Below are 24,573 nucleotides of genomic sequence, written 5' to 3'. Positions count from 1 at the left end.
TTCCACGGTGGTGGAGCAAAGTGGGAAAGGACATTAACAAATCAAATTGCATTTGTCACATGCACCGAATACAACAAGTTAGACCTTACCGTGAAATGCTTACTCACAATGAAGCTTTAAGAAAATAAGAGTTAAGAAAATGTTTACTAAATAAGCTAAAGTAAAAACAAAAAGCCCATATTCAGAGGGGTTGGGTTAAATGAGGAAGACACATTTCAGTTGAATGCATTCAGATGTACAACTGACTAGGTATACCCCTATTCCCTTTCCATATAAACGTGAGAATTGCTGATTGCGGTTAAAATAGGACCATGATTTACAAATTGATAGTTTGGAGTGAGTAGCCTACCTCAAATCTCTGAAGCGACTCAGCTTCCACTGGAGCGATAGGCAGCTCAACCACAATGGGCTTCACTGGTGGAGAGATGGGAAGCTCAACCACAATGGGCTTCACTGGTGGAGAGATAGGCAGCTCAACCACAATGGGCTTCACTGGTGGAGAGATGGGAAGCTCAACCTCGATGGCCTTCACTGGTGGAGAGATGGGCAGCTCAACCAAAATGGGCTCCACTGGTGGAGAGATGGGCAGCTCAACCAAAATGGGCTCCACTGGTGGAGAGATGGGCAGCTCAACCATGATGGGCTTCACTGGTGGAGAGATGGGCAGCTCAACCTCGATGGGCTTCACTGGTGGAGAGATGGGATGCTCGACCACGTTGGGCTTCACTGGTGGAGAGATTGGTGGCTCAACCACAATGGGCTTCACTGGTGGAAAGATTGGTGGCTCAACCACGATTGGCTTCACTGGTGGAGAAATGGGCAGCTCAACCATGATGGGATTCACTGGTGGAGAGATGTGCAGCTCAACCATTATAGGTTTCACTGGTGGAGAGATGGGCAGCTCAACCACGATGGGCGCCACTGGTGGAGAGATGGGCAGCTCAACCACGATAGGCTCCACTGGTGGAGAGATGGGCAGCTCAACCACGATGGGCTTCACTGGTGGAAAGATGGGCAGCTCAACCACAATGGGCTTCACTGGTGGAGAGATCGGCAGCTCCAACACGGTGAGCTTCACTGGAGGAATGATGAGCAACTCAACAATGTTGGGCGCCACTGGTGGAGAGATGGGCAGCTCAACCACGATGGGCTCCACTGGTGGAGAGATGGGCAGCTCAACCACAATGGGCTTCACTGGTGGAGAGATCGGTGGCTCAACCACAATGGACTTCACTGGTGGAGAGGTGGGCAGCTCAACCACGATGGGCTTCACTGGTGGAGAAATGGGCAGCTCGACCACGTTGGGCTTCACTGGTGGAGAAATGGGCATCTCAACCACGATGGACTTCACTGGTGTAGAGATCGGCAGCTCCAACATGTGAGCTTCACTGGAGGAATGATGCCCAGCTCAACAATGTTGGGCTTCACTGGTGGAGAGATGGGCAGCTCAACCATGATGGGCTTCACTGGTGTAGAGATCGGCAGCTCCAACATGGTGAGCTTCACTGGTGGAGAAATGGGCAGCTCAACCATGATGGGTTTCAATGGTGGAGAGATGGGCAGCTCAACCACAATGGGCTTCACTGGTGGAGAGGTGGGCAGCTCAACCACGATGGGCTTCACTGGTGGAGAGTTGGGCAGCTCAGCTACAATGGGCTCCACTGGAGGTGGAGGGAAGAAATCCTGGGCCCATTGGCATCTCTTTGGTGTAGTAGTAGGGAAATAATCCGATAGGGAGGGAGGAGGCTGAGTAGTTATGGCCTGTGGAACTGAAGTTTCCATGTCTTTCTCTCTTTTTCTATGTCGCTGTGTCAGACCCTTCAGTGGCTTATTTTTCCGCGGTGGTGGAGCAAACTGGGAAAGGACATTAACAAATCAAATTGCATTTGTCACATGCGCCGAATTCAACAATTTAGACCTTACCGTGAAATGCTTACTCACAATGAAGCTTTAAGAAAATAAGAGTTAAGAAAATATTTACTAAATAAGCTAAAGTAAAAACAAAAAGCCCATATTCAGAGGGGTTGGGTTAAATGAGGAAGACATATTTCAGTTGAATGCATTCAGATGTACAACTGACTAGGTATCCCCCTATTCCCTTTCCATATAAACATGAGAATTGCTGATTGCAGTTAAAATAGGACCATGATTTACAAATTGAAAGGGGTAGTTTGGAGTGAGTAGCCTACCTCAAATCTCTGAAGCGACTCAGCTTCCACTGGAGCGATAGGCAGCTCAACCACAATGGGCTTCACTGGTGGAAAGATGGGAAGCTCAACCTCGATGGGCTTCACTGGTGGAGAGATGGGCAGCTCAACCAAAATGGGCTTCACTGGTGTAGAGATCGGCAGCTCCAACATGGTGAGCTTCACTGGAGGAATGATGCGCAGCTCAACAATGTTGGGCTTCACTGGTGGAGAGATTGGCAGCTCAACAATTATGGGCTCCACTGGTGGAGAGATGGGCAGCTCAACCATGATGGGCTTCACTGGTGTAGAGATCGGCAGCTCCAACATGGTGAGCTTCACTGGTGGAGAAATGGGCAGCTCAACCATGATGGGTTTCAATGGTGGAGAGATGGGCAGCTCAACCACAATGGGCTTCACTGGTGGAGAGGTGGGCAGCTCAACCATGATGGGCTTCACTGGTGGAGAAATGGGCATCTCAACCACGATGGACTTCACTGGTGTAGAGATCGGCAGCTCCAACATGGTGAGCTTCACTGGAGGAATGATGCGCAGCTCAACAATGTTGGGCTTCACTGGTGGAGAGATTGGCAGCTCAACAATTATGGGCTTCACTGGTGGAGAGATGGGCAGCTCAACCATGATGGGCTTCACTGGTGTAGAGATCGGCAGCTCCAACAAGGTGAGCTTCACTGGTGGAGAAATGGGCAGCTCAACCATGATGGGTTTCAATGGTGGAGAGATGGGCAGCTCAACCACAATGGGCTTCACTGGTGGAGAGGTTTGCAGCTCAACCACGATGGGCTTCACTGGTGGAGAGGTGGGCAGCTCAACCACGATGGGCTTCACTGGTGGAGAGGTGGGCAGCTCAACCATGATGGGCTTCACTGGTGTAGAGATGGGCAGCTCAACCATTATGGGCTTCACTGGTGGAGAGATGGACAGGTCCACCATTATAGGTTTCACTGGTGGAGAGATGGACAGGTCCACCATTATAGGTTTCACTGGTGGAGAGATGGGCAGCTCAACCACAATGGGCTCCACTGGTGGAGAGATGGGCAGCTCAACCACAATGGGCTTCACTGGTGGAGAGATTGGTGGCTCAACCACGTTGGGCTTCACAGGTGGAGAGATGGGCCGTTCAACCACGACGGGCTTCACGGATGGAGAGACGGGCAGCTCAACCACGATGTGCTTCACTGGTGGAGAGATGGGCAGCTCAACCACGATGGGCTTCACTGGTGGAGAGATGGGCAGCTCAACCATGATGGGCTTCACTGGTGGAGAGATGGGCAGCTCAACCATGATGGGCCTCACTGGTGGAGAGTTGGGCAGCTCAGCTACAATAGGCTCCACTGGAGGTGGAGGGAAGAAATCCGATAGGGCGGGAGGAGGCTGCGTAGTTCTGGCCTGTGGAACTGAAGTTTCCATGTCTTTCTCTCTTTTTCTATGTCGCTGTGTCAGACCCTTCAGTGGCTTATTTTTCCACGGTGGTGGAGCAAAGTGGGAAAGGACATTAACAAATCAAATTGCATTTGTCACATGCACCGAATACAACAAGTTAGACCTTACCGTGAAATGCTTACTCACAATGAAGCTTTAAGAAAATAAGAGTTAAGAAAATGTTTACTAAATAAGCTAAAGTAAAAACAAAAAGCCCATATTCAGAGGGGTTGGGTTAAATGAGGAAGACACATTTCAGTTGAATGCATTCAGATGTACAACTGACTAGGTATACCCCTATTCCCTTTCCATATAAACGTGAGAATTGCTGATTGCGGTTAAAATAGGACCATGATTTACAAATTGATAGTTTGGAGTGAGTAGCCTACCTCAAATCTCTGAAGCGACTCAGCTTCCACTGGAGCGATAGGCAGCTCAACCACAATGGGCTTCACTGGTGGAGAGATGGGAAGCTCAACCACAATGGGCTTCACTGGTGGAGAGATAGGCAGCTCAACCACGATGGGCTTCACTGGTGGAGAGATCGGCAGCTCCAATACGGTGAGCTTCACTGGTGGAGAGATGGGCAGCTCAACCACAATGGGCTTCACTGGTGGAGAGATGGGCAGCTCAACCACGATGGGCTTCACTGGTGGAGAGATGGGCAGCTCAACCACGATGGGCTTCACTGGTGGAGAGATCGGCAGCTCCAAGACGGTGAGCTTCACTGGTGGAGAAATGGGCAGCTCAACCATGATGGGTTTCAATGGTGAAGAGATGGGCAGCTCAACCACAATGGGCTCCACTGGTGGAGAGATGGGACGCTCGACGACGATGGGCTTCACTGAAGGAAAGATGGGCTATATATAGTGGTATAGAAACAGAAAGTTAGTCCAGAAACAACACAAATAAATGACCATGTAATTGACACATGGCCTAAAACATACCTGTTTGCTTACTTATGAAAATGCAATCCATAATAATCATCCTCTCCCTCATCATCCATCCTAACTCATGCTGTCTCATTCGATGAAGAAACGTACCTGTGCCCTACTCTGTGTGCACAACAGGGTAACACAATACCACATGAAGAACTTAGATTGGTACTCCTGACATTTCTGCCATGCAATCTCAATCATCTCCTTAAGAGTCCCAACGCTACAGGAGAGGAAACACACCAGGTTGTTTAGAATGGGTGGAAGGAGGCTTCACACAGTGGATATGAAACGGTCTTTCAATTTCAGACCTGAATTCAATCTAGGTACTCTGGGTAATCCAGGTAATCTGAAACTCCATTTCATCGATCCAATATCTCAATCAACTTAATTGTAAAGGCAGTGTAATCATAGTATACCAAATCCCAACATGAATGTATCTGGTGGACAGCGTAGCTGTGCAGATGTCATTGCTGTGTTAATGAACAAAGTACTTACTTTGCAAGAGGCCCATGGGATGCTGCGAGGACTCCAGGCTGCTCCTGTGGGCTCTGCCGAGGGAGATCAGAGGATGTAGGGAGGGGGAGATGGGCAGGAGCAACGACAATCTGAGAAGAACCATCCTCTATTTCCCAGTTGGCCCCTTGACCAGGTTGATGCTGGGGGTTGTAATAGTCCTTCCCGTTCTCATGCTTGTACTCTTTGTTGTTTAGGGTCCACCTCTCTGTAAAAAGAATGAGAGCAGAAGCTTGATCCTCTCATTTCCATAAAGGAATGTTAATAAAATGATACAACCAAGTCCCAACTGAGGTGTGAAATACTTACCCCATTGGCCATGTTTTTCATTCCAGTGGAAATATCCATAATCGTCGCCCTTGTAAAACCCATCCGCATCAGCCTTAACAATATAATCAACATCTAGACAGTCAAATGAGAACAACTTTAAAGAGTAAAACCTGTAATCGAAGCAAAATAGCTGGAAGGTACAGATTCAATTGGATCCCTTTTAATGTTCTCAGAATGTATTGGGGGAAACATTATACCGAGAGACCTTTTAAAAATTAGAGTCCTTAATTTAAACAATAACAAACTGGAGATGCCGCCTCTGTTTTGGGAAAAAACAGAGGGATGGGCCTGGAGAAATGTAAGCACTCTCAAATGAAGATGAAGCTGGCCATCCATGATATCAAAATGAGTTTTAACCATGTTGGTTATACAGTGTCGTACAGTGTTGTTTTCATTACATTTACATTGTTTACACACATTGGATTAAAACAAGCTTATATTTGGGGTTCTGATGGGGTACGTATGACAATTGAATTAAGATCATGAGGCATGTATAAGTTATATTCTATAAGAATCAAATGGGTGTATATCATTAATTAATAAATAACTAAGGGTTCTAACTTTAAGGAACCAACCAGCTAATGTTGGGAATATCTTGAAAAACTCCTGATCCCAATGTTCGGTTACTCACAACCAAACAGGGACCAAACTGGAACATTTCCAGGCCTAGGCCTATGTCCCTGGAATGTTCTGACCGTAACTGTCACGACTTCGACCGAGGCAGGCTCTCCTTCCCGTTCGGCGGTCGTCGTCACCGGCCTATTAGCTGCCACTGATCCTTTTCTCCCCCTCCCTATGTGTTTATTGGGTGCACCTGTTTTGTATGAGGGTGTAATTAGTTGGGCTTATTTAGTCAGCCGGCCCGCACGTTTCTTTGTGCGGGATTGTTTGTATGTAAGTGTGGTGTTGGGCTTCACGTTTATCTGGACTGTGTTCATTCCCCCCGTGTCTGGGGTAGTTTATAGTGTACTCCCAGTGTGTTAGTAGGGTGGCCTAGTTTGTTCCGTGTTCATTAAAGAACATTTGTATTTGCACCTGCTGCTCCTGCGCTTTTCCTTCACACTCCGACACCCAGGCCTTACAGTAACATCATTCTACTGATATTCCATGGACCTAAAGGAAACGTTTTGAATGTTGCCTGAACTTTAGAGCCCTGAATGCTGATTGGCTGACAGCCGTGGTATATCAGACCAAATACGCACGTATGACAAAACATGTATTTTTACTGCTCTAATTACATTGGTAACCAGTTTATAATATCAATAAGGCACCTCAGGGGTTTGTGGTATATGGCCAATATACCACGGCTAAGGGCTGTATCCAGGCACTCCATGTTGCATCATGTTAAGAGCAGCCTTTAGCCATGGTATATTGGCAATATACCACACCCCCCCAGGGCTTATTGCTTAAGTAACCCACTGGGCACAGACATCATTTCAACATCTAGTTTTGATTTAATTTAGGTTAAGTTGTCAACTAAGGTGAACTCAACAACAGCAAAAATCACTGGGTACTTGCTAACTCTGGTCTATGGTGATAGTGTGGAGGAACGCACACTACCGCCCTGGACCAGAGCTAATAGGCTACTTGCTACCGCCCTGCTCCAGAGTGAAGTGTTTGATTACTCACATTATATGGATCCATAGTTGCTGGATCCATGTTTAGTCAATCTTCAACACAGACGCACCGCACCATCCAACATCTCCGGTACAATTTCCGGTAAGGTCTCCAACATTCGGAACAACAGACCGTAATGTTTTCAGAAGGTGATCCAAGTAGTAGTCTCTAGAAACAAGTCGTTGCTACTAATAAACTAGCATTGATTGCTCGGGGTTATTTATAGGCTAGATAACGTCACAATACTAATCGTCAGATTGGAACTCATAGAGATTCTGTAACTCATTATGTAAATGTGGTAACACAACTTTGAGTCATAATGCAAGTAATCACACTGCACGCGACCACTATTGACATGGGACGGGTTGGTCATTTGAGTCAAATATTTGGCCTACTTCCTTGTGTTTGTTTAAAATTGAAAATCTAGTTGCCTAGGCCTTGCCAACAAGACAAAAAAAGGTTCAAGGGAACACACGCAGCAACATATTAAATTACCAGTCTGTTCTATTTAAGTATATGGGAACACTCATAGGGAACGTACATAGGAAATATTTAGTCTGTTTGCATTCGCAGTGTCTAGTGGTAGCCGATAATGACAGACTCAATAACATGGAATGACCGGGAATAAATTTGAGCTTTGCTGTTAGCTGATTGCTTAGCTGCTGAGACAGGGTGTGAGATGTTAAACCCCAGCTCTGAAACAGAAGGATTAACAGATTTGTTTCAGACATGAAACCGTCACTTTCTTAGAGATTGAAGACAGAATACAAGAATGAGTGAATGTAAATGCAGGTTGACATGGATGGTGTCGGGTATGCCATTTGTTACAAAGGGGAGGCTACGAACTAATACTTCATAAAACAAATATTAGATAGGTCTACAGTAAAATGACTAAATTGTTAAGTTCCTTTAAAAGCGCATTGATACATAGGCTAAATGTTTTGATTCATGTTGGTTTTCAGCGTCCTAATGATTGGGAGTGGTGCTGAAAGGACAGCTCCTGCCCCATACATGGAGCTTTTCGTTTCGGCAAAAAATAATGGCTATTCTGTTCTATTTAATTATATGGGGACATGTTCTGTACAACCACATGGTTTGCATGTTTCAAAATATAAATGGCGGGATCAAAGTGTTTAATGCTTTCTAATTCCATATCTTCCTTACTGTAATATTAGGATTTGTAATTCATACATAAAGATTGCCCGATTATTGTTTCGATCTTAATCCAAATTGCAAAAGGCTTTACTCCGCATGTGTTACGTCAGTGACCCCCGTAGGACTGGAATAGAATAGGAGCGCTCCAAATCCGTGCTGAGAACCAGCGAGCGCCCATCCATGCCAATATTCGTACCCTTCGTCTGTCTGCTCTGGCACGAATGCCCAAGGCTTATGGACAAAACAAAATAGAATAGTTGCCTTGAGGAAGAAAATATATTTGGTGTCAGTTTTTTTCCTTCTAATTACCCACGCAAACCTTCCACTATTACTCCTCCAAGCTCAACTGACTTTCTATCGCTTGCTTCTCGGATAGTCCAGAGGAAGCGACTTGTGGCCGCTGTGGTTGGCATCGTCATGGTGTTGGCCCTTATCATAGTAATACCGCTGCTTGTGCAAAGTACCAAGACTTCGGCTCACTATGAGATGATGGGCACCTGTCGAATGATCTGTGATCCATACAGTTCGAAACCCGCCAGCGCCACGGCCATGGAGCTCATGCAGGACCTGAATGCCATCCCGCCGCCAATGGCGCAAGGCTCCAAAGGTGAATTAGGGCGACCTGGGAAAGCGGGACCAAGGGGTCCACCGGGAGAACCAGGACCCCCCGGCCCAAGAGGACCACCTGGAGACAGGGGTGATTCCGGGAAAGCTGGTTACCTCGCGGTAACGTCACGGACTGCAAAGACCGAAACGGACACGGACGAGGTTAACACCGCACTCGGTGAAACAAAGGTTGCGTTCTATGTCGGGTTGAAGAACCCACACGAAGGATATGAGGTGCTAAAATTCGACGATGTTGTCACAAACTTGGGAAATCAATACGACCCAACCAATGGCAAGTTCACTTGCCAAGTGTCCGGAATGTATTTTTTCACATACCATGTGTTAATGCGAGGAGGCGACGGGACAAGCATGTGGGCAGACTTGTGCAAAAACGGACAGGTAAACATTATTTCATTCAATTAGCATATACGAAAATATTGTATTCTCATTCACGAATTTATTTGAAAACAATTCATGTCTATAAAATATTATAAATGCATGCAAAAATCAAAAGGGTATGGAGAAAAACGTATACTTTACGCACTAATTTTACGCACTCACTTTATATAATTTAGCTAGTGAACTTTTAGGCTTTATAGTAGAACATTTAGGTCCCTTCTCATTTGCTTAGCAATGGTAAACTCAGTTAAATCGGGTAGGCTATACATTAGATTACCAGAGTAAAGCACGTTTATCTGATTAAGCCTTTGTTCCCCCTTCTGTGATGTCCAAAGTGACATAATATAATCTATTCTACAAAGTGGTAGTGGAGGAATTTGTCTGACCATAAGAGACGAAATCAAATAACCAGCAAATATCAAGTTAATGAGGATTATACTTATTTTGTGTATCCCGTCCATTACACAGGTTCGGGCAAGTGCTATTGCACAGGACGCAGACCAAAACTACGATTACGCAGGTAACAGCGTGGTTCTACACCTGGACTCCGGAGATGAGATTTATGTCAAACTGGACGGTGGCAAAGCACACGGAGGCAACAACAACAAGTACAGCACCTTCTCTGGATTCATTTTGTATCCAGATTAAATAGCCTGACATGTTTTAGGCTACCCATGACTCTACCTCCGAATGAGGTCCAAACAGAACTTCATCTTTAATTTCACTCTCTCATTTCCTTTGAAGAGCAGGGTGCTTGTAATGGTCTTCTAACTACCAATAATATTTAAGATAAATAGGCTAAATAGCAGTTGAGGTCGTTTGATTGAATGTGGTAAAATGACTTTATGCAGTAGTTTGTTTTACTCAATAGGAACACCTTATGTGGAGAAATAGCTTATATGTAGCTAAGGTCAAATGCACAGAGATAGAATCATATAACCCATGTGTTCGGTACATTCAGAGTCCAGAGTTGTGTTTTATATTACATCACTAGGCCAATAATGCATTATATTTTGTCCTCATGTACCAATAAATATTATTTTACAGTATGTCTCATTGAATGTTTTTTCAAATATTACATTACAGAGCGAGTTACAGTAAGTAGGGACTGCATACATTTTCGTACTGGTGGAAAACCAACCCACAACCCTGGCGTTACAAGCACCACGCTCTACCAACTGAACAACACGGGACCACAGCATGGCTGAGTCTTATGGAGCAACGTTGCAGGTTAAAGTGACAACCTGCCATCTAATACTAGCACTAGTGAAGGTGCTCCTCACTTATACATTCTATCATCAGAGTCAAGACTGAAATGTGTGATTTTCCTTCACACATTTCATGTTTTCCTTACGGCTTCACTTCAAAAGGGTCAGATGACAATTAGGGGAAAGAGAAAAATAAATCTATTGAAGCTCCCTCTGAGGAGATCTGTGGTGCTCTCCATCCTGATTGCGTCAGGAAAGTCTGTTAGTTTATGTTGAGGATCCTTATTTGCTCAATCTCCACAAGGTTAGTGGCTATTTGACAAAGAAGGCAGTGGTGTAAAGTACTTAAGTAAAAATACTTTAAAGTACTACTTAAGTAGTTTTGGGGAGTATCTGTACTTTACTTTACTATTTATATTTTGGGCAACTTTTACTTTTACTTCACTACATTCCTGAAGAAAATAAAGTACTTTTTTACTCTCTACATTTACCATGACATCCAAAAGTACTCGTTGCATTTTGAATGCTTAACAGGATAGGAAAATTGTCCAATTCACACACTTATCAAGAGAACATCCCTTGTCATCCCTACTGCCTCTGATCTGGCGGACTTACTAAACACAAATGTAAATGATGTCTGTGTTGGGGTGTGGCCCTGGCTATCCGTACATTAGTAAAAACAAGAAAATGGTGCCGTCTGCTTTGCTTAATATAAGTAATTTGAAATGATTTATACTTTTACTTTTGATACTTAAGTATATTTAGAACCAAATACTTTTAGAATTTTACTGAAGTAGTATTTTACTGGGTGACTTCCACTTTTACTTGAGTAACTTTAAGGTGTCTATACTTTTACTCAAGTATGACAACTGGGTACTTTTTCCACCACTGAAAGAAGGTGATAATAATCTGTCCATTCTACTACCTGAGGCTGCAGGTTTGTTTAGATTTCGTTTGTAGTTTAAGGTTGGGGTAAAGTTAAGGGTTATGGGCTCTCATAAATTGACTCACAGAGGCCCACATGAAAAAATACTACAGTTTACTATAGAATACAACAGTACTTACTATAGAATTATATAATAAACTGCAGTATACTGTAGAAAACAATATTACACACTGTAGTATCCCTCGATCATGTGTAATACTTACTATAAAATGTTGTAGTATACTGTAGAATACTATAGCAAATACTACAGCATTTTCGTCAAAAAAAACCCACTGTAGTAAATTCTACAGTAAAGACTACAGTAATGTCCGCAAAAACACTACAGTCCGCAAAAACACAACACTTTTTAAAACTATAGTAAACACTACAGTATTTAATTAGCATTTACCCTGCACATTCCCCTCACCCATTTTGCAATTTGTGCCACCCATAAGTAAGAAAACTACATGCCAAGTATAGACCACATATTGTGTTCCCTACAGGTTATAGAAAAGAGCAGAAGCTCTGAACTATCTGTTCAGACACAAGTCCTACCTACCTACCTACCTACCTACCTACCTACCTACCTACCTACCTACCTACCTACCTACCTACCTACCTACCTACCTACCTACCTACCTAGTTAACTGTAAATAGTACAGTATACTACCGTATACTACAGTAAATATTACAGTAAATACTACAGTATTCACTGTAGTGTTTTTACAGACTTGAGTGAATACTACAGTAATGTCTGCAAAAATACTACAGTGAATACTATAGTACATATACCATAACAACTGTAGTATATTTTTTATATGGGGGTATAGGGGCTTTTTTCACACATACATTCAAACATTACAAACCCATGAGTCACATATGCCTGTTTTTCTCTCGTCTGATGTTTTTTCTCTGTTTTCATGTGGCCTCCCTACTGGTCCAAGTGAGGGAGTTACAGTACAATACACATGATACAGTCTACACTGAGTGTACAAAACATTAGGAAGACCTGCTCTTTCCATGACATAGACTGACCAGGTATATCCAGGTGAAAGCTATGATTCCCCTTATTGATGTCACTTGTTAAATTCACTTCAATCAGTGTAGATGAAGGGAAGGAGATGAAAGCCTTGAGACAATTCAGACATGGATTGCGTATGTGTGCCATTCAGAGGGTGAATGGGCAAGACAAAAGATTTAAGTGGTTTGAACTGGGTATAGTAGTAGATGCCAGGCACACCGGTTTGAGTGTGTCAAGAACTGCAATGTTGCTGGGTTTATCACACTCAACATTTTCCTGTCTGTATCAAGAATGGTCCACCACACAAAGGACATCCAGCCAACTTGACACAACTGTGGAAGCATTGGAGTCAACATGGGCCAGCATCCTTGTGGAACGCTTTCAATACCTTTCAATACCTTGTAGAGTCCATGCCCAGAAGAATTGAGGATGTTGTTCTGAGGGCAAAACGGTGTGCAACTCAATATTAGGACGGTGTTCCTAATGTTTTGTACACTCAGTATACATGAGATTGTGACTAGGGTTTTGCTGGTGCTGTGAAAATGTGTACATAGAGTAATGTAATGGTAAAACAACCAAATGGACTTCAACTGAAGCTTTTAACTTCTCAAATACTGTATATGTTGTCATCTGTAGGAACTGAATAAGATTACTGTACTCATTAGACCTCTGCTGAAGGGCTTATTACTTTTAGGTGACTGCTGTGGTCCATCTATATTCCCAGACGCTGTTGCAATGCTGTCCTCTTACTCCTTTTCTACAACGGCCCCCATATGTCTCAGGGGCTTAAAGAGGATGATAGATGGATGTGTGTTTAAGGTGGAGGAAAGAGAGAGAGAGAGAGAGAGAGAGAGAGAGAGAGAGAGAGAGAGAGAGAGAGAGAGAGAGAGAGAGAGAGAGAGAGAGAAGGAGTCGACCAATGAAGGTACATCTGCAACGGACAAGGTGTGTCTTTTCACTTTGACATGATGAGTTCATTGTGACGTATCATCAAATTAACCCGAGTTTATTGGTCGCGTACACAGTTTAGCAGATGGTATAGCGGGTGCAGCGAAATGCTTGTGTTACTAGCTCCTGTGCAGTAGAATGTCAAACAAGCACACAAATAATCAAAAGACTTCAAACAAGAAATCAATAAATGTCCGAAAACCCAAATAACTCTGTATCAGTCATCCAAATGCAATCAATCATGGGAGGTGAATGATGGTGGATGTGTGTAGACCTGGGTCGTGTTCAGTAGGGCACACCATAGCAAAACAAAAAGGAGCATTTCTTATTGTTCAAGTTCAGATGGTACCTCCCTGTCACAAAATGTTTCAAAACATTTTCTTCCAACTGAACATACCCCTGGATAGGAATTGACTGAAAAGTCATTAAGAGTACTTGGAGGAACCATGTCTAGCCAACAGCATACCTAGTTCCTAAGAGGATGACTGTGTTGTGTCTCTAAGTGATGATTTCACCAGCTTTCCACCTGGAGGCAGGCAGATTGAACAGCTGTCTATCAATTAAACAGCAATCATGCAAAACAAATATTAGCCAGTCTGGTTCAACATGGCTCTGGCTAAGTTGTTGATTTATTTCGCTGTGTTCAAGATTACTAAATTCATACCCTACTATTATCCCCAAAATAACCACCCTGATAAAAGCCTTTCTGGCATGGTTTCATCAAATACACTCAATAGTCAATATGGAAAACTTTTGTCCATTTCCATTTTACATGTAGACTATAATGTATCCACCTTTCATGTATCCTACTCATTACCAATGGCGTCAAAGTGCTACCAACACACATTACACACAGAACATCCCCTGGAGAGTGTTGTGGTGTGTGGTAATGATACCTCTCATCACCCCGCCTCATCACTTCTTAATTAAGGGAGGAAGTGGAGCTGCCTGCATTGACTCACCCGGACACGTCACCATGCACACAGGCACATTTAAAGACTCAATCGAATCTAATACAGACCCCATCCGGGGGAGCTGTGGGCTCTGTAAACGTCCTGGTGTAATGTCACGGATAGAGATACACTGAGAGCCGGACGGTTTGCAGAAACACTCATAAGTATGGTGGAAGCCAGAGGGCAGGCAGCTGACAAGGTGACAAAGAAGTGCTAATGACACAAGTGACCACAGGGAGTTCTATTTTCGGAACTCTTCAAAAAGTCCTGTTGTTGATGCATAAGTTGCCACAGGGAGGTGTCCTCATTTTGCATATCAACATGGTTTTCAAGAGGAAAAACACAAACGGCCAGACAGATTTGAGATCAGTGATACTGAGCTGTCTGTCTTCTGTTGTTGAAGCAGAAACTGTTAGAGGCATGAGATTGACGGAAAAACAACAGTCTGGACAGTAAATTAGGTTCAGGGGGTGTTTGAGGATAATGTGGAAGATCTCCAGACCAAAAGAATTTGATGTCAGTAAACATTCAGGTAACAGATAAATTACTTAAGTGTGGTAAGTATTCAAAACCGGGTAAAGAACCAAGGCATTTTTTCAAGGCCACGTTAGGCCACTGAGCCTATAGGCCTAATCCCAGCCTACAGGCATTTGGATCAACTTACCATATACTCAAACAAACTGGCCAAGAGAGGTATCTCACAGGGCACAGATGTTAATGCAACGTCTATTCCACGTTGGTTCAACGTAATTTCGTTGAAATGGCATGGAAACAACATTGATTCAACCAGTACGTGCCCAGTGGGAATTGACTTAACCCGAACCCTACACCTTGATATTGCGGGGGAAATGCAGCTGAAAAGGCCACCTATGCTATAAACACTCATATACATTCCCTCTGTAAAACCTTATGATGTGATGACCTCGTCTCAACTGCAGTCGCACACTAAAAACAAAACATGAGGTCCAATTGAGACATCAACAACAGCAAGGAGGTGTCACTTGCCATAAGATGGAGGGCCAGAATGAGCCTTCCTGGATGAGGGTGAAAGATTGGAGGGTGACAGGCAGTCTGGTAAAGCTCCTTGATAGATGAAAGGACGAGTCTGGCTCTTTGCTCTGATGTGATTCAGTCTGACAGGCTTGAGTTGCAGGCAATGTTGTCCTGTCCCGGGAATGATCGCTTCTGCCCCTAGCCCGCTGCTCTGCCTCGTGAGTGAGACAGTCTGACTGTGACTGGTCTTCTCCTGCTCTGAAAATTGAGAAATGCATTTTGAATCATGTAAATACAGTACTAGGTATCATATACATACACACAATACAGCAACGTACTTAAAGGAAAATGCCACTCAAAAACTATTGGTATTTGTTTCATTAGTCCTCTGTTGATACAATCCCAACATGTTTCGCATGTCAGTAGTCAAGATTCAACATATTGAACTTTCAAAATACAGAAAGTGTCACAATACGATGATTCTGTTGATGATGATACTGTGACACTTTATGTATCTTGAAAGTTCTATATCTTGAAAACTTGATTGCTGACATGAAAAACATTTTAGGACCATATACCAAAAGATCGTTTTTGAGTGGTATTTTCCTTTAACTTCTGTTTGGAAGAAGGAGGCTCTGCTCAAGGCCATTAGAGTTTTCAATTTGATGTATTTTCTCCAATCTCTTATGGGCTGAGCTACTAAGAGGAAAGTTACATTTCCCATTTATCAGTCTGACATTATTTTCAGATAAGTGTCAGTATCAGTTTCACTAAACGCCTCTCAGTTTGAGTCAACACTTAATCGGATAGCAGGGTGACATCCAGACGGGTCACCTCCAGACAGGTCACATATTATTTCTGATTTAGGGATTGAGGGATTCAAATAAAAATATTTTTTTTTTGTCTCTGGGCGAAATCATTCTGATTCACTGTTACATATTTCTACAATAAATTCTACAAATCCAAGACGTCAGTTTGTCTCTCCTTCTGACTTTTATTTCCTTTTCAAAGTCAATGGAGGGAAACTTTGATTGATAAATAAAGTACAGCCAATCCTGGGGAGTTTAGTGTCTGTCTTCATCTCTTCTTTTAGAATTGTTTAATCGTACATCCCCAAAAATTGTGTGGGACGGCTCAGATCTTAGCAGAAGCCAGGAGAGTTGCAATTCAAAATCATTACGATGCACGATCTCATTGCTCTGTGGTTTCCAAGTCTCACTCGGACTTCTGTTCTGTTTGAGAGACTTTAAAGGACGGGACCCCAAAGAGAGTGCTACTGGTTGCAAATTACGACTCGGAAGGCAGACCTGGGATCCCATGCATTGCACACTAATGAAAGACCTGTTTCGTTGCTACAAAGCAATACAGATGCCATAACGAGTTGCTGTGTAGAAGTTTCGACTCAGCAACACGATGTGCCATGACATCGCAGAGTCTTCTAATGCCTATCAACACTGAGAGCTTGTTGAATTTAACACTTTTCAGTGGTCGTATCATCCTCACTTGCAACTGTTAAATTAACACTTTTCATAGTAACCCTGTAGTTCTCTCTACAGAGTTACATTTAAAGCTTGGAATCAAATGATCTGTCCCCAGTGGAAGCTCTTCTCACTTTCTGTAAATCCAGAACAATCACATACCCCTTTAGCATTCTGTAGCATTGGTCTTTGAGGACACTTATCAGCCACCACTGTCACACCTTGTCCCAGCACCTCATTTTCTCCTAACACGGTCCGACTCTGGAGATCCATAGCCTCCGGTTGAATTATGTCCCTCAATCTGCATTGTGCTGCCTGTTGGAGCCAGAGATCAGATGATTCATCGGGTAGGGAATGGTCCACATGGCATAGAGCTGTCAAAAACACATCTCTGTTAGGTTGGACCCCGTGTATGATGAGGAGCTCAGAGGGATACGGTGATCCATCATGACACCCCATCCCCTCCCTTCACCCCTCGATCCATCACCCCCCCCCCCCCCCCCCCCCCCCGGGTACAAGGGAAGGATCGCTCATACCTCTCAGAACTGGGGGTTCCCATCACTCATTCTGCACTCTCCACCACCTCTACACACCTCCCTCTCTCACCCATTTCTCTTTATCCCCTTCATCCCTCTTTTCCTCCCGCCGGTTACCAATGGGGGCTCTCACTCACTCCTCTCAGAATCTCAGTTCAGGGGGTTGTCATTATGCCTTCTGCATGGCCTTCAACCACCTCTACACACCTCCCTCTCTCATACTTTTCTCTTCCTCCTCAGGCACTCTGATCACCATCACTTGTGTATGACACATAATCGTTCAGCTTCTGCAAGAGTCTTCAACTTTTTGACATTGATTTTTCCCGGCTTTGAGATGACCACGCTTGTGTGGCCCATTCGTCATTCTATTGTATTTTTTTCTCACATTTTTACTTCTGATTGAGGTGAAACAATTTATTCGGATAATCAAACGGGTTTGAGTAAAAATGCATCAAACGTTTGATAAAAGGAGAAAGAAAAGGATGATGAAACTAGAAGACATTAGCCCCTCAAAAAATCATAAGTAAACACTGAACTCTTACAACACCATCAACTCAATCAGATCAGGGTTAGGATTGCAAAATGTATGTTTTCCCCGAAACCCTGGATGGAAGATTCCTGTATTCTTGTGGTAAACTTCCAAACAGGATTTCTGGAAAACCTGGGAATCTTGGGAAAGTTACCAGAATTTTGCAACCCTAATCAGGATACAATATGCCTAGCAGAAAAACAAGTAAAACAAATCCCAAACACTTATTAGGGAAACTAAGACAAAGACAACTTCCACTTCCTTTGTTTTAAAGCTCACCTCAACACAAATTGCATTTAGCCGCCCTTTAACATTGAAATTGACATGGCTTGTATACAAATGAGATATTTGCTCCTCCAGGGGCATTGAGAAAGGTTAGTGGCTCCACAATGCTGAATGGGAGATGAGGTCCCACATCCACAGGCTACTAATGAGCCTCAACAGCTAAAGAACAAAATATGTTTGATTAGTAAGAGCAAATGAAAGCTCCCTATCTGGGATTTGCCGTTCAAATCGTGACTTCACCAACACAAAGGACTAACTGGAAGGGGATCTTTCCTGTTGATCAGTACATCCAATGTTGAAACTGCAGAGGGTGCTTTTAATTGTAGCATTGATTAAATGGAGAAAAGGACTCAGAAAAGAACAAGGTTTGGTCAAATTACTGCAATATTGTTCTGTGCGGGATCCCTCACTATGATGATGTGGGCATTCTTTACTTGAGGACATTGTGTTGGAAGAGAGTACAGTTCCTTAACCAATCTAAGCATGGCAACTAATGCAACTACTGCCGACGAGGCACATTTTTTCTTCTTCCGTGGTCGGCAATCAAAATATGACAAGTACGTCTACAGACGTCGTGTCTAACAATAAGAATGAAGTGCAATTTTGAAACGACATCACAAAACACAAGAATCCCACAAACCAAACGAAATCGCAACAGTGTGCTGTCCCTCATTTTGCCTACTCAAAATGATGACTTTCGACTGTAATCCCTTATTGTTTGTGTTTCGCTGTGCGTTGAGGGGACGGAGGGCCACGGAGTCACATGTATGACTTCTCTTTAAAGTTTGCCAGACCTTACTGTGGGCAAAGTGTTTAAATTGTTAGAATAAAGAACACGTGGAAGAAATAAAGAAAGAGGATAGGGGTTGAAGAGGGTGTAGTAGTCACAGATACCTTAAAAAAAGGTAGAGGTGTGTATCAGAAAACCAGTCAGTATCTGGTGTGACCACCATTTGCCTCATGCAGCACGACACATCTCCTCAAATCAAATCAAATTTTATTGGTCACATACACATATTTAGCAGACGTTATTGCGGGTGTAGCGAAATGCTTGTGTTCCTAGCTCCAACAGTGCAGTAGTATCTAACCGTGCAGTAGTATCTAAAAACAATTCACAACAATACAAACAAATCTAAAAGTAAAATAATTGAATTAAGAAATATATAAATATTAGATCGAGCAATGTTAGTGGCATTGACTAAAATAGTGTCATTGACTAAAATAGTGTCATTGACTAAAATAGTGTCATTGACTAAAATAGTGTCATTGACTAAAATAGTGTCATTGACTAAAATAGTGTCATTGACTAAAATAGAGTCATTGACTAAAATAGTGTCATTGACTAAAATAGAGTCATTGACTAAAATAGAGTCATTGACTAAAATAGAGTCATTGACTAAAATAGTGTCATTGACTAAAATAGAGTTAATCAGGGTGTTGTTTGTATCCTGTGGAACGTTGTCCCACTCCTCTTCAATGGCTGTGTAAAGTTACTGGATATTTGCAGGACCTGGAACAAGCTGTCATACACGTTGATCCAGAGCATCCCAAACATGCTCAATGGGTAACATGTCTGGTGAGTATGCAGGCCATGGAAGAACTGGGACATTTTCATGGGGGCCGTGCATTATCATGCTGAAACATGAGGTGATGGACGTCGGATAAATGGCACGACAGTGGGCCTCAGGATCTGCAAGTGTGTTCGTTGTCTGTAGCTTATGCCTTCTCATACCATAACCCCACCGCCACCATGGGGCTCTCTGTTCACCATGTTAACATCAGAAAACCACTCGCCCACATGTTATCTGCCCGGTACAGTTGAATTTGGATTTATCCGTGAAGAGCACACTTCTCCAGCGTGTCAGTGGCCATCGAAGGTGAGTATTTGCCCACTGAAGTTGGTTACGATGCTGAACTGCAGTCAGGTCAAAACCCTGGTGAAGACAATGAGTACGCAGATGAGTTACCCTGAGACGTTTCTGACAGTTTGTGCAGAAATTCTTCGGTTGTGCAAACCCACAGTTTCATCAGCTGTCCGGGTGGCTCACCTGCAGACGATCCTGCAGGTGAAGAAGCCTTGTGTGGAGGTCCTGGGCTGGCGTGGTTACACATGGTCTGCGGTTGTGAGGCTGGTTGGACGTGCGGCCAAATTCTCTAAAGCAATGTTGGAGGCAGCTTATGGTAGATTGCACATTTTAGAGGGGCCTTTTCTTGTCCCTGACACAAGGTGCACTTGTGTAACGATCATGCTGTTTCTTGATATGCCACACCTATAAGGTGGATGGATTACCTTGGCATGGCAAAGGAGAAATGCTCACTAACAGGGATGTAAACACATTTTTGAGAGATATATGCTTTTTGTGCGTATGGAACACTTTTATTTAAGCTCATGAAACATGGGACCAACACATTACATGTTGCATTTATATTTTTGTTCAGTATAATTTACCACATGGTGATGTCACAATGGAAGGCCAAAACTCCTTCCCACCAAAACAGTTTTTGACCGCACTGTGCCTTTAAATTAATGATTTTTTCATACCACAAACTGGGTGCTGCACATACTCAGAGAGGCTGAAGAATAAGAAAGGTACTGCGTGAAATGAAAGCCATGACCCAAGTCACGTAGCAGTGTCACAGTGATGAGTGCTGTGGTAGTCACAACAGCAGCCCATTGTAAACAAGGTCAAAACCTGCCTAGGTGGCTGAAAAGGACAACAACCGTAACCTTGTGTTCAGTGGTGAAAGGCACAGAAACTACGATCACCGGTTTTCTTCCTCTGCATGACTTAAAGTTTGGGAGACGACAGTTGAAAATGATTGAAGATTGAAAGTGTCCTTTCTTTTTCACAGGCAAGGGTATGCAATAAAACAAGCTCTATAAAAGAAACGATGAAGACATTTTTCATTATGTATTATATGAAAGTATAAAATGTAGTGAACACAATACGTTTAGTGTGCATCCATCTTTCCACTCCCTTCCATTGCTCTGTCAGACCGACCCTTCAGCCTAAGCTCTACGACAAACTCCACACGCTCTCCTTCATCACCTACAATCTATTGCCAGACCCCCACGTCTTTCTTCCCAAATAAATATTGAGAAGAGGAGAGAGACCCTATCCCTTACCACCTATTTAGTCTGAAATACATTTAAATGGTTTAATTATTTATCTGCATTAACTGCTAAATTATACATAATAGGTGTGGGGGTCAAAGATCACTGTGCGCCCAGCTCCCACTGATTAATGCATGTTTTATGTTTTATTTCCTGGAAGTGCTTAGAGATGGAGTGTGTGTGTGTGTGTGTGTGTGTGTGTGTGTGTGTGTGTGTGTGTGTGTGTGTGTGTGTGTGTGTGTGTGTGTGTGTGTGTGTGTGTGTGTGTGTGTGTGTGTGTGTGTGTGTGTGTGTGTGAAAGAGAGAGTGAGAGAGAGAGTGTGAGAGAGAGAGAGTGAGAGAGAGAGAGAGATGGGGACAGGGAGAGGGAGAGTGAGAGTGAGTGAAAGAGAGAGAGAGAGAGAGAGAGAGAGAGAGAGAGAGAGAGAGAGAGAGAGAGAGAGAGAGAGAGAGAGAGAGAGAGAGAGAGAGAGAGAGAGAGTGAGAGAGCGGTGGAGATCGGCAAGAGAGTGAGAGAACGAGAGAGAGAGAGAACAGAATGATAATTACCATTTAGTATGCAAACATCTCCTCTACCTCTCTGGCATATAAATGTCTGAGGGCTGAGATGTGGGATTGTGTGCATACTGCTTGCATTTCAAGAGTGTGGCGAGACTATGAGAGGTGGATGATGACAGTGGGATGTGTAAAAACCTTGGCTGTGACAACCTTGGCTGAAAGAGGTTTTGAATAGGATTTATTTTTTACAATTCTGTATGTTTGTGTAGACATCTTCAACAAAAAATCCAGACAGATCATTTAAATGAAATCTGACCTAAATGATAGTGATTGTATGCATCACAGGCGGCTAGTGGTAACTAAATTGGGGAGGACGGCCTAATAGTAGTGGCTGGAACAGCATAGATGGAATAGTATTGAATTTATCGATGTGTTTGATACCATTCCATTCACTCGTTTTCAGCCATTATTATGAGCTGTCCTCCCCTCAACAGCCTCCTGTGGTGTGCATGTTCATTGCATTTCTCCAGTAGCCCTGCATGTTCAACTCAAGGCTCTATAGTCGTCCTGTGTATTGACACAATGTACATTTATTCAACATTGGCATGGCATGAAATACAAATAAAGGTCATCATTGAGAAGAGCAACAGAGGAAGACAGTGGTTATGGGGCAGGGAGAGGGTATCATTCAATCTGCATGACTTGATGACAAAATGTCATCTTATTTTTGGAATATCTCTGTAAAATATTGATTATGGGGTGTGTCCCAAATAGCACCCTATCCCATATGGGCTCTTGTCAAAAGTAGTGCACTACATAGGGAATAGGGAACCATTTGGGATGCTAGGATGTCTTTATTCATAGCCTAATTATCAATACTGCTCTGCTGGCTAATAGGTTAATAATTACATTAGGAGGGATTGAAAGCCTGTCATGGGGCATGCTTGCTCATCAATAGGAAGTATTTAGTTCCATTGTGAAATGTATGTGTCTCACACATACTTTATGTACAGAAATGTTATTTTATGTACAGCAACTTATAGCTATGCTAAATAATGCTTACTCCCTTGATAGTTTACATGCTTGTTTGCATCTTACGTTTGCTTGTGGTATGTGGCTATGTTACCACCGCATAAAACGTTCAACTGGGAGCATGCTACAGAACTGATTAACACTTATTAGCGATTGTCTGCCATCTACTGGACATGACTAGAAAATCCCTGTTTGAATTTCTGAAGCGCTATGCTTTCTTGATTCCTTACTTCCTCCCTCCGTCCTATCCCTCCTTCTGTACATAAGAGGCGCCCACTTACAAGAATGACCACAAGATGTCGCCCAAGTTTGTTATATTAATGTAATTGGTCAATTGCGAAGACTTGCCTGTAGCTGTGTGTAGGCCAAAAACAGTGACGACTATAAAGACAACGATGATGATGCATAAATAATAATAATACTTTCCAATTATAGTCCAAAAGTCCAACTTGACCATTGATAAGAGAAACTGTTTGCACAAGAAAATATATAGATCTTGAACTGTATAACATTCACATCCATCTATTCTAACTAAACAAAAATAACCTGAAACTTTTTTAAAAATCCGTCCACTATTTGAAGGGAAAAGGTAGGCTTAGGTCCACACATTTCTTAGTAACGTATTTCAACATGCAGTATATGATTTACACGTTATTCAACGGTGACACCGGTAATGTTTTTTATATTAGCGTCATCATTACTATGAATAGTTGAACGTGACTTGAATGGGTTCACTGGGAACGACAAAAGCCCATTTCTTGAAGTGGCCACTGGAGGACAGCACAATTCCGGTGTTGTATCTAAATGTCTCGCACTGTATCACGCCCTGTAGCCTATCAGAGAAATGGCAGAACACTTTTCAACGCCCAGTTCGAATCTCTAGAATAGAAGAAACAACCGATCTGAAACGTGATAATTGTCTACATGAAATACACCTAGGCCTATATGGGCCTAAAAGCTGCATATCAGTAAGCCTAGCAGATGAAGTGTTTCCTTAAGAGGTGACTTTATTTCATCATTACAAGTAGTATACAATTGAATCATTTAAAATGCATGTACTTTTTTGGTAATAAAATGGTTGTATATAGCCGAATGTAAATATTGTTCAAAGCTAGCCTAGATATAGGCAACACACAATTGCAATGGGCCTGGTTCTGAACAGCTAATTTAGGCCTGCTGTATATGAAGCAACGGTCGTGAATAATTACATTTCACAATGGTTATTTAGCTCAATAGCATATTGATAATTTATTATGCATAGTTTCTTAATTAAAGTACACTAGCTTTTGAGATAAACATGTCAGTTTTAGCATTTTGATTGTCAATCTACCCAATACTTTTTAATCTAAAATGTGTAGGCTATGGCTAATGTATTATAAGAAAATACATGATCATATAATATTATATGACATAGGATTAGATCACATGAAATGTAATACGAACATATTATAATTGTATATAATAAACGAGGCCTATAAAATAATACAATATCACGTTCGTTTATATTATATATTCTTTGAATGCAAAGTTATTCAACAAATAAAGTTGATTTTACAGTTATTTCGCAGAAGGCCAATTGCTTATGATGATTGTCTGATAAATAGCATTTGGCCGTATTTTGACATTAAAATGTCTAGCGAGTAATAATCATAAACCCAGGCTACTGGCAACAGCAATATCAGTTTGTATTATTTCCTAAAACAAAGGTGTATCTGCAGTCAGAAGAACAGAGCACAATGGCATGAAAAGCATTATTTCATTTGAACAAAATATCAAACTTGGTAAAAAAAAAAAAAAAAGGAAATTGGTAGCCTAACTATCATAAAGCGAATGAATAACGGTACTGTCTCCTTGCATCTTGAACT

At 42.6% G+C, this 24,573-nt stretch overlaps 1 protein-coding gene across 1 annotated transcript; it reads left to right on the top strand.

Moving 5' to 3' along the window:
- The first annotated feature begins 8,596 nt into the window (after positions 1-8,596).
- On the top strand, positions 8,597-9,835 carry LOC120050480 (complement C1q-like protein 2). Its single transcript, XM_038997066.1, has 2 exons — positions 8,597-9,187; positions 9,656-9,835. Exons 1-2 carry the CDS (start codon positions 8,600-8,602, stop codon positions 9,833-9,835), a joined length of 768 nt encoding a protein of 255 aa, XP_038852994.1. The 5' UTR covers positions 8,597-8,599.
- Positions 9,836-24,573: the final 14,738 nt, after the last annotated feature.

This window comes from Salvelinus namaycush, chromosome 7 (assembly GCF_016432855.1).
Source record: "Salvelinus namaycush isolate Seneca chromosome 7, SaNama_1.0, whole genome shotgun sequence".
NCBI classification, from domain to species: Eukaryota; Metazoa; Chordata; class Actinopteri; order Salmoniformes; family Salmonidae; genus Salvelinus; species Salvelinus namaycush.
Note: the sequence above shows the minus strand (reverse complement) of the source record. Positions and strands in the feature narration are given on the sequence as shown.

Bases quoted from the DNA above. Each gene is read 5' to 3' on its own strand.
- LOC120050480 (XM_038997066.1), top strand. From the start codon at position 8,600: ATGGTGTTGGCCCTTATCATAGTAATACCGCTGCTTGTGCAAAGTACC. The intron at 9,188-9,655 runs GTAAACATTATT...TCCATTACACAG, and splicing joins ACTTGTGCAAAAACGGACAG to GTTCGGGCAAGTGCTATTGC.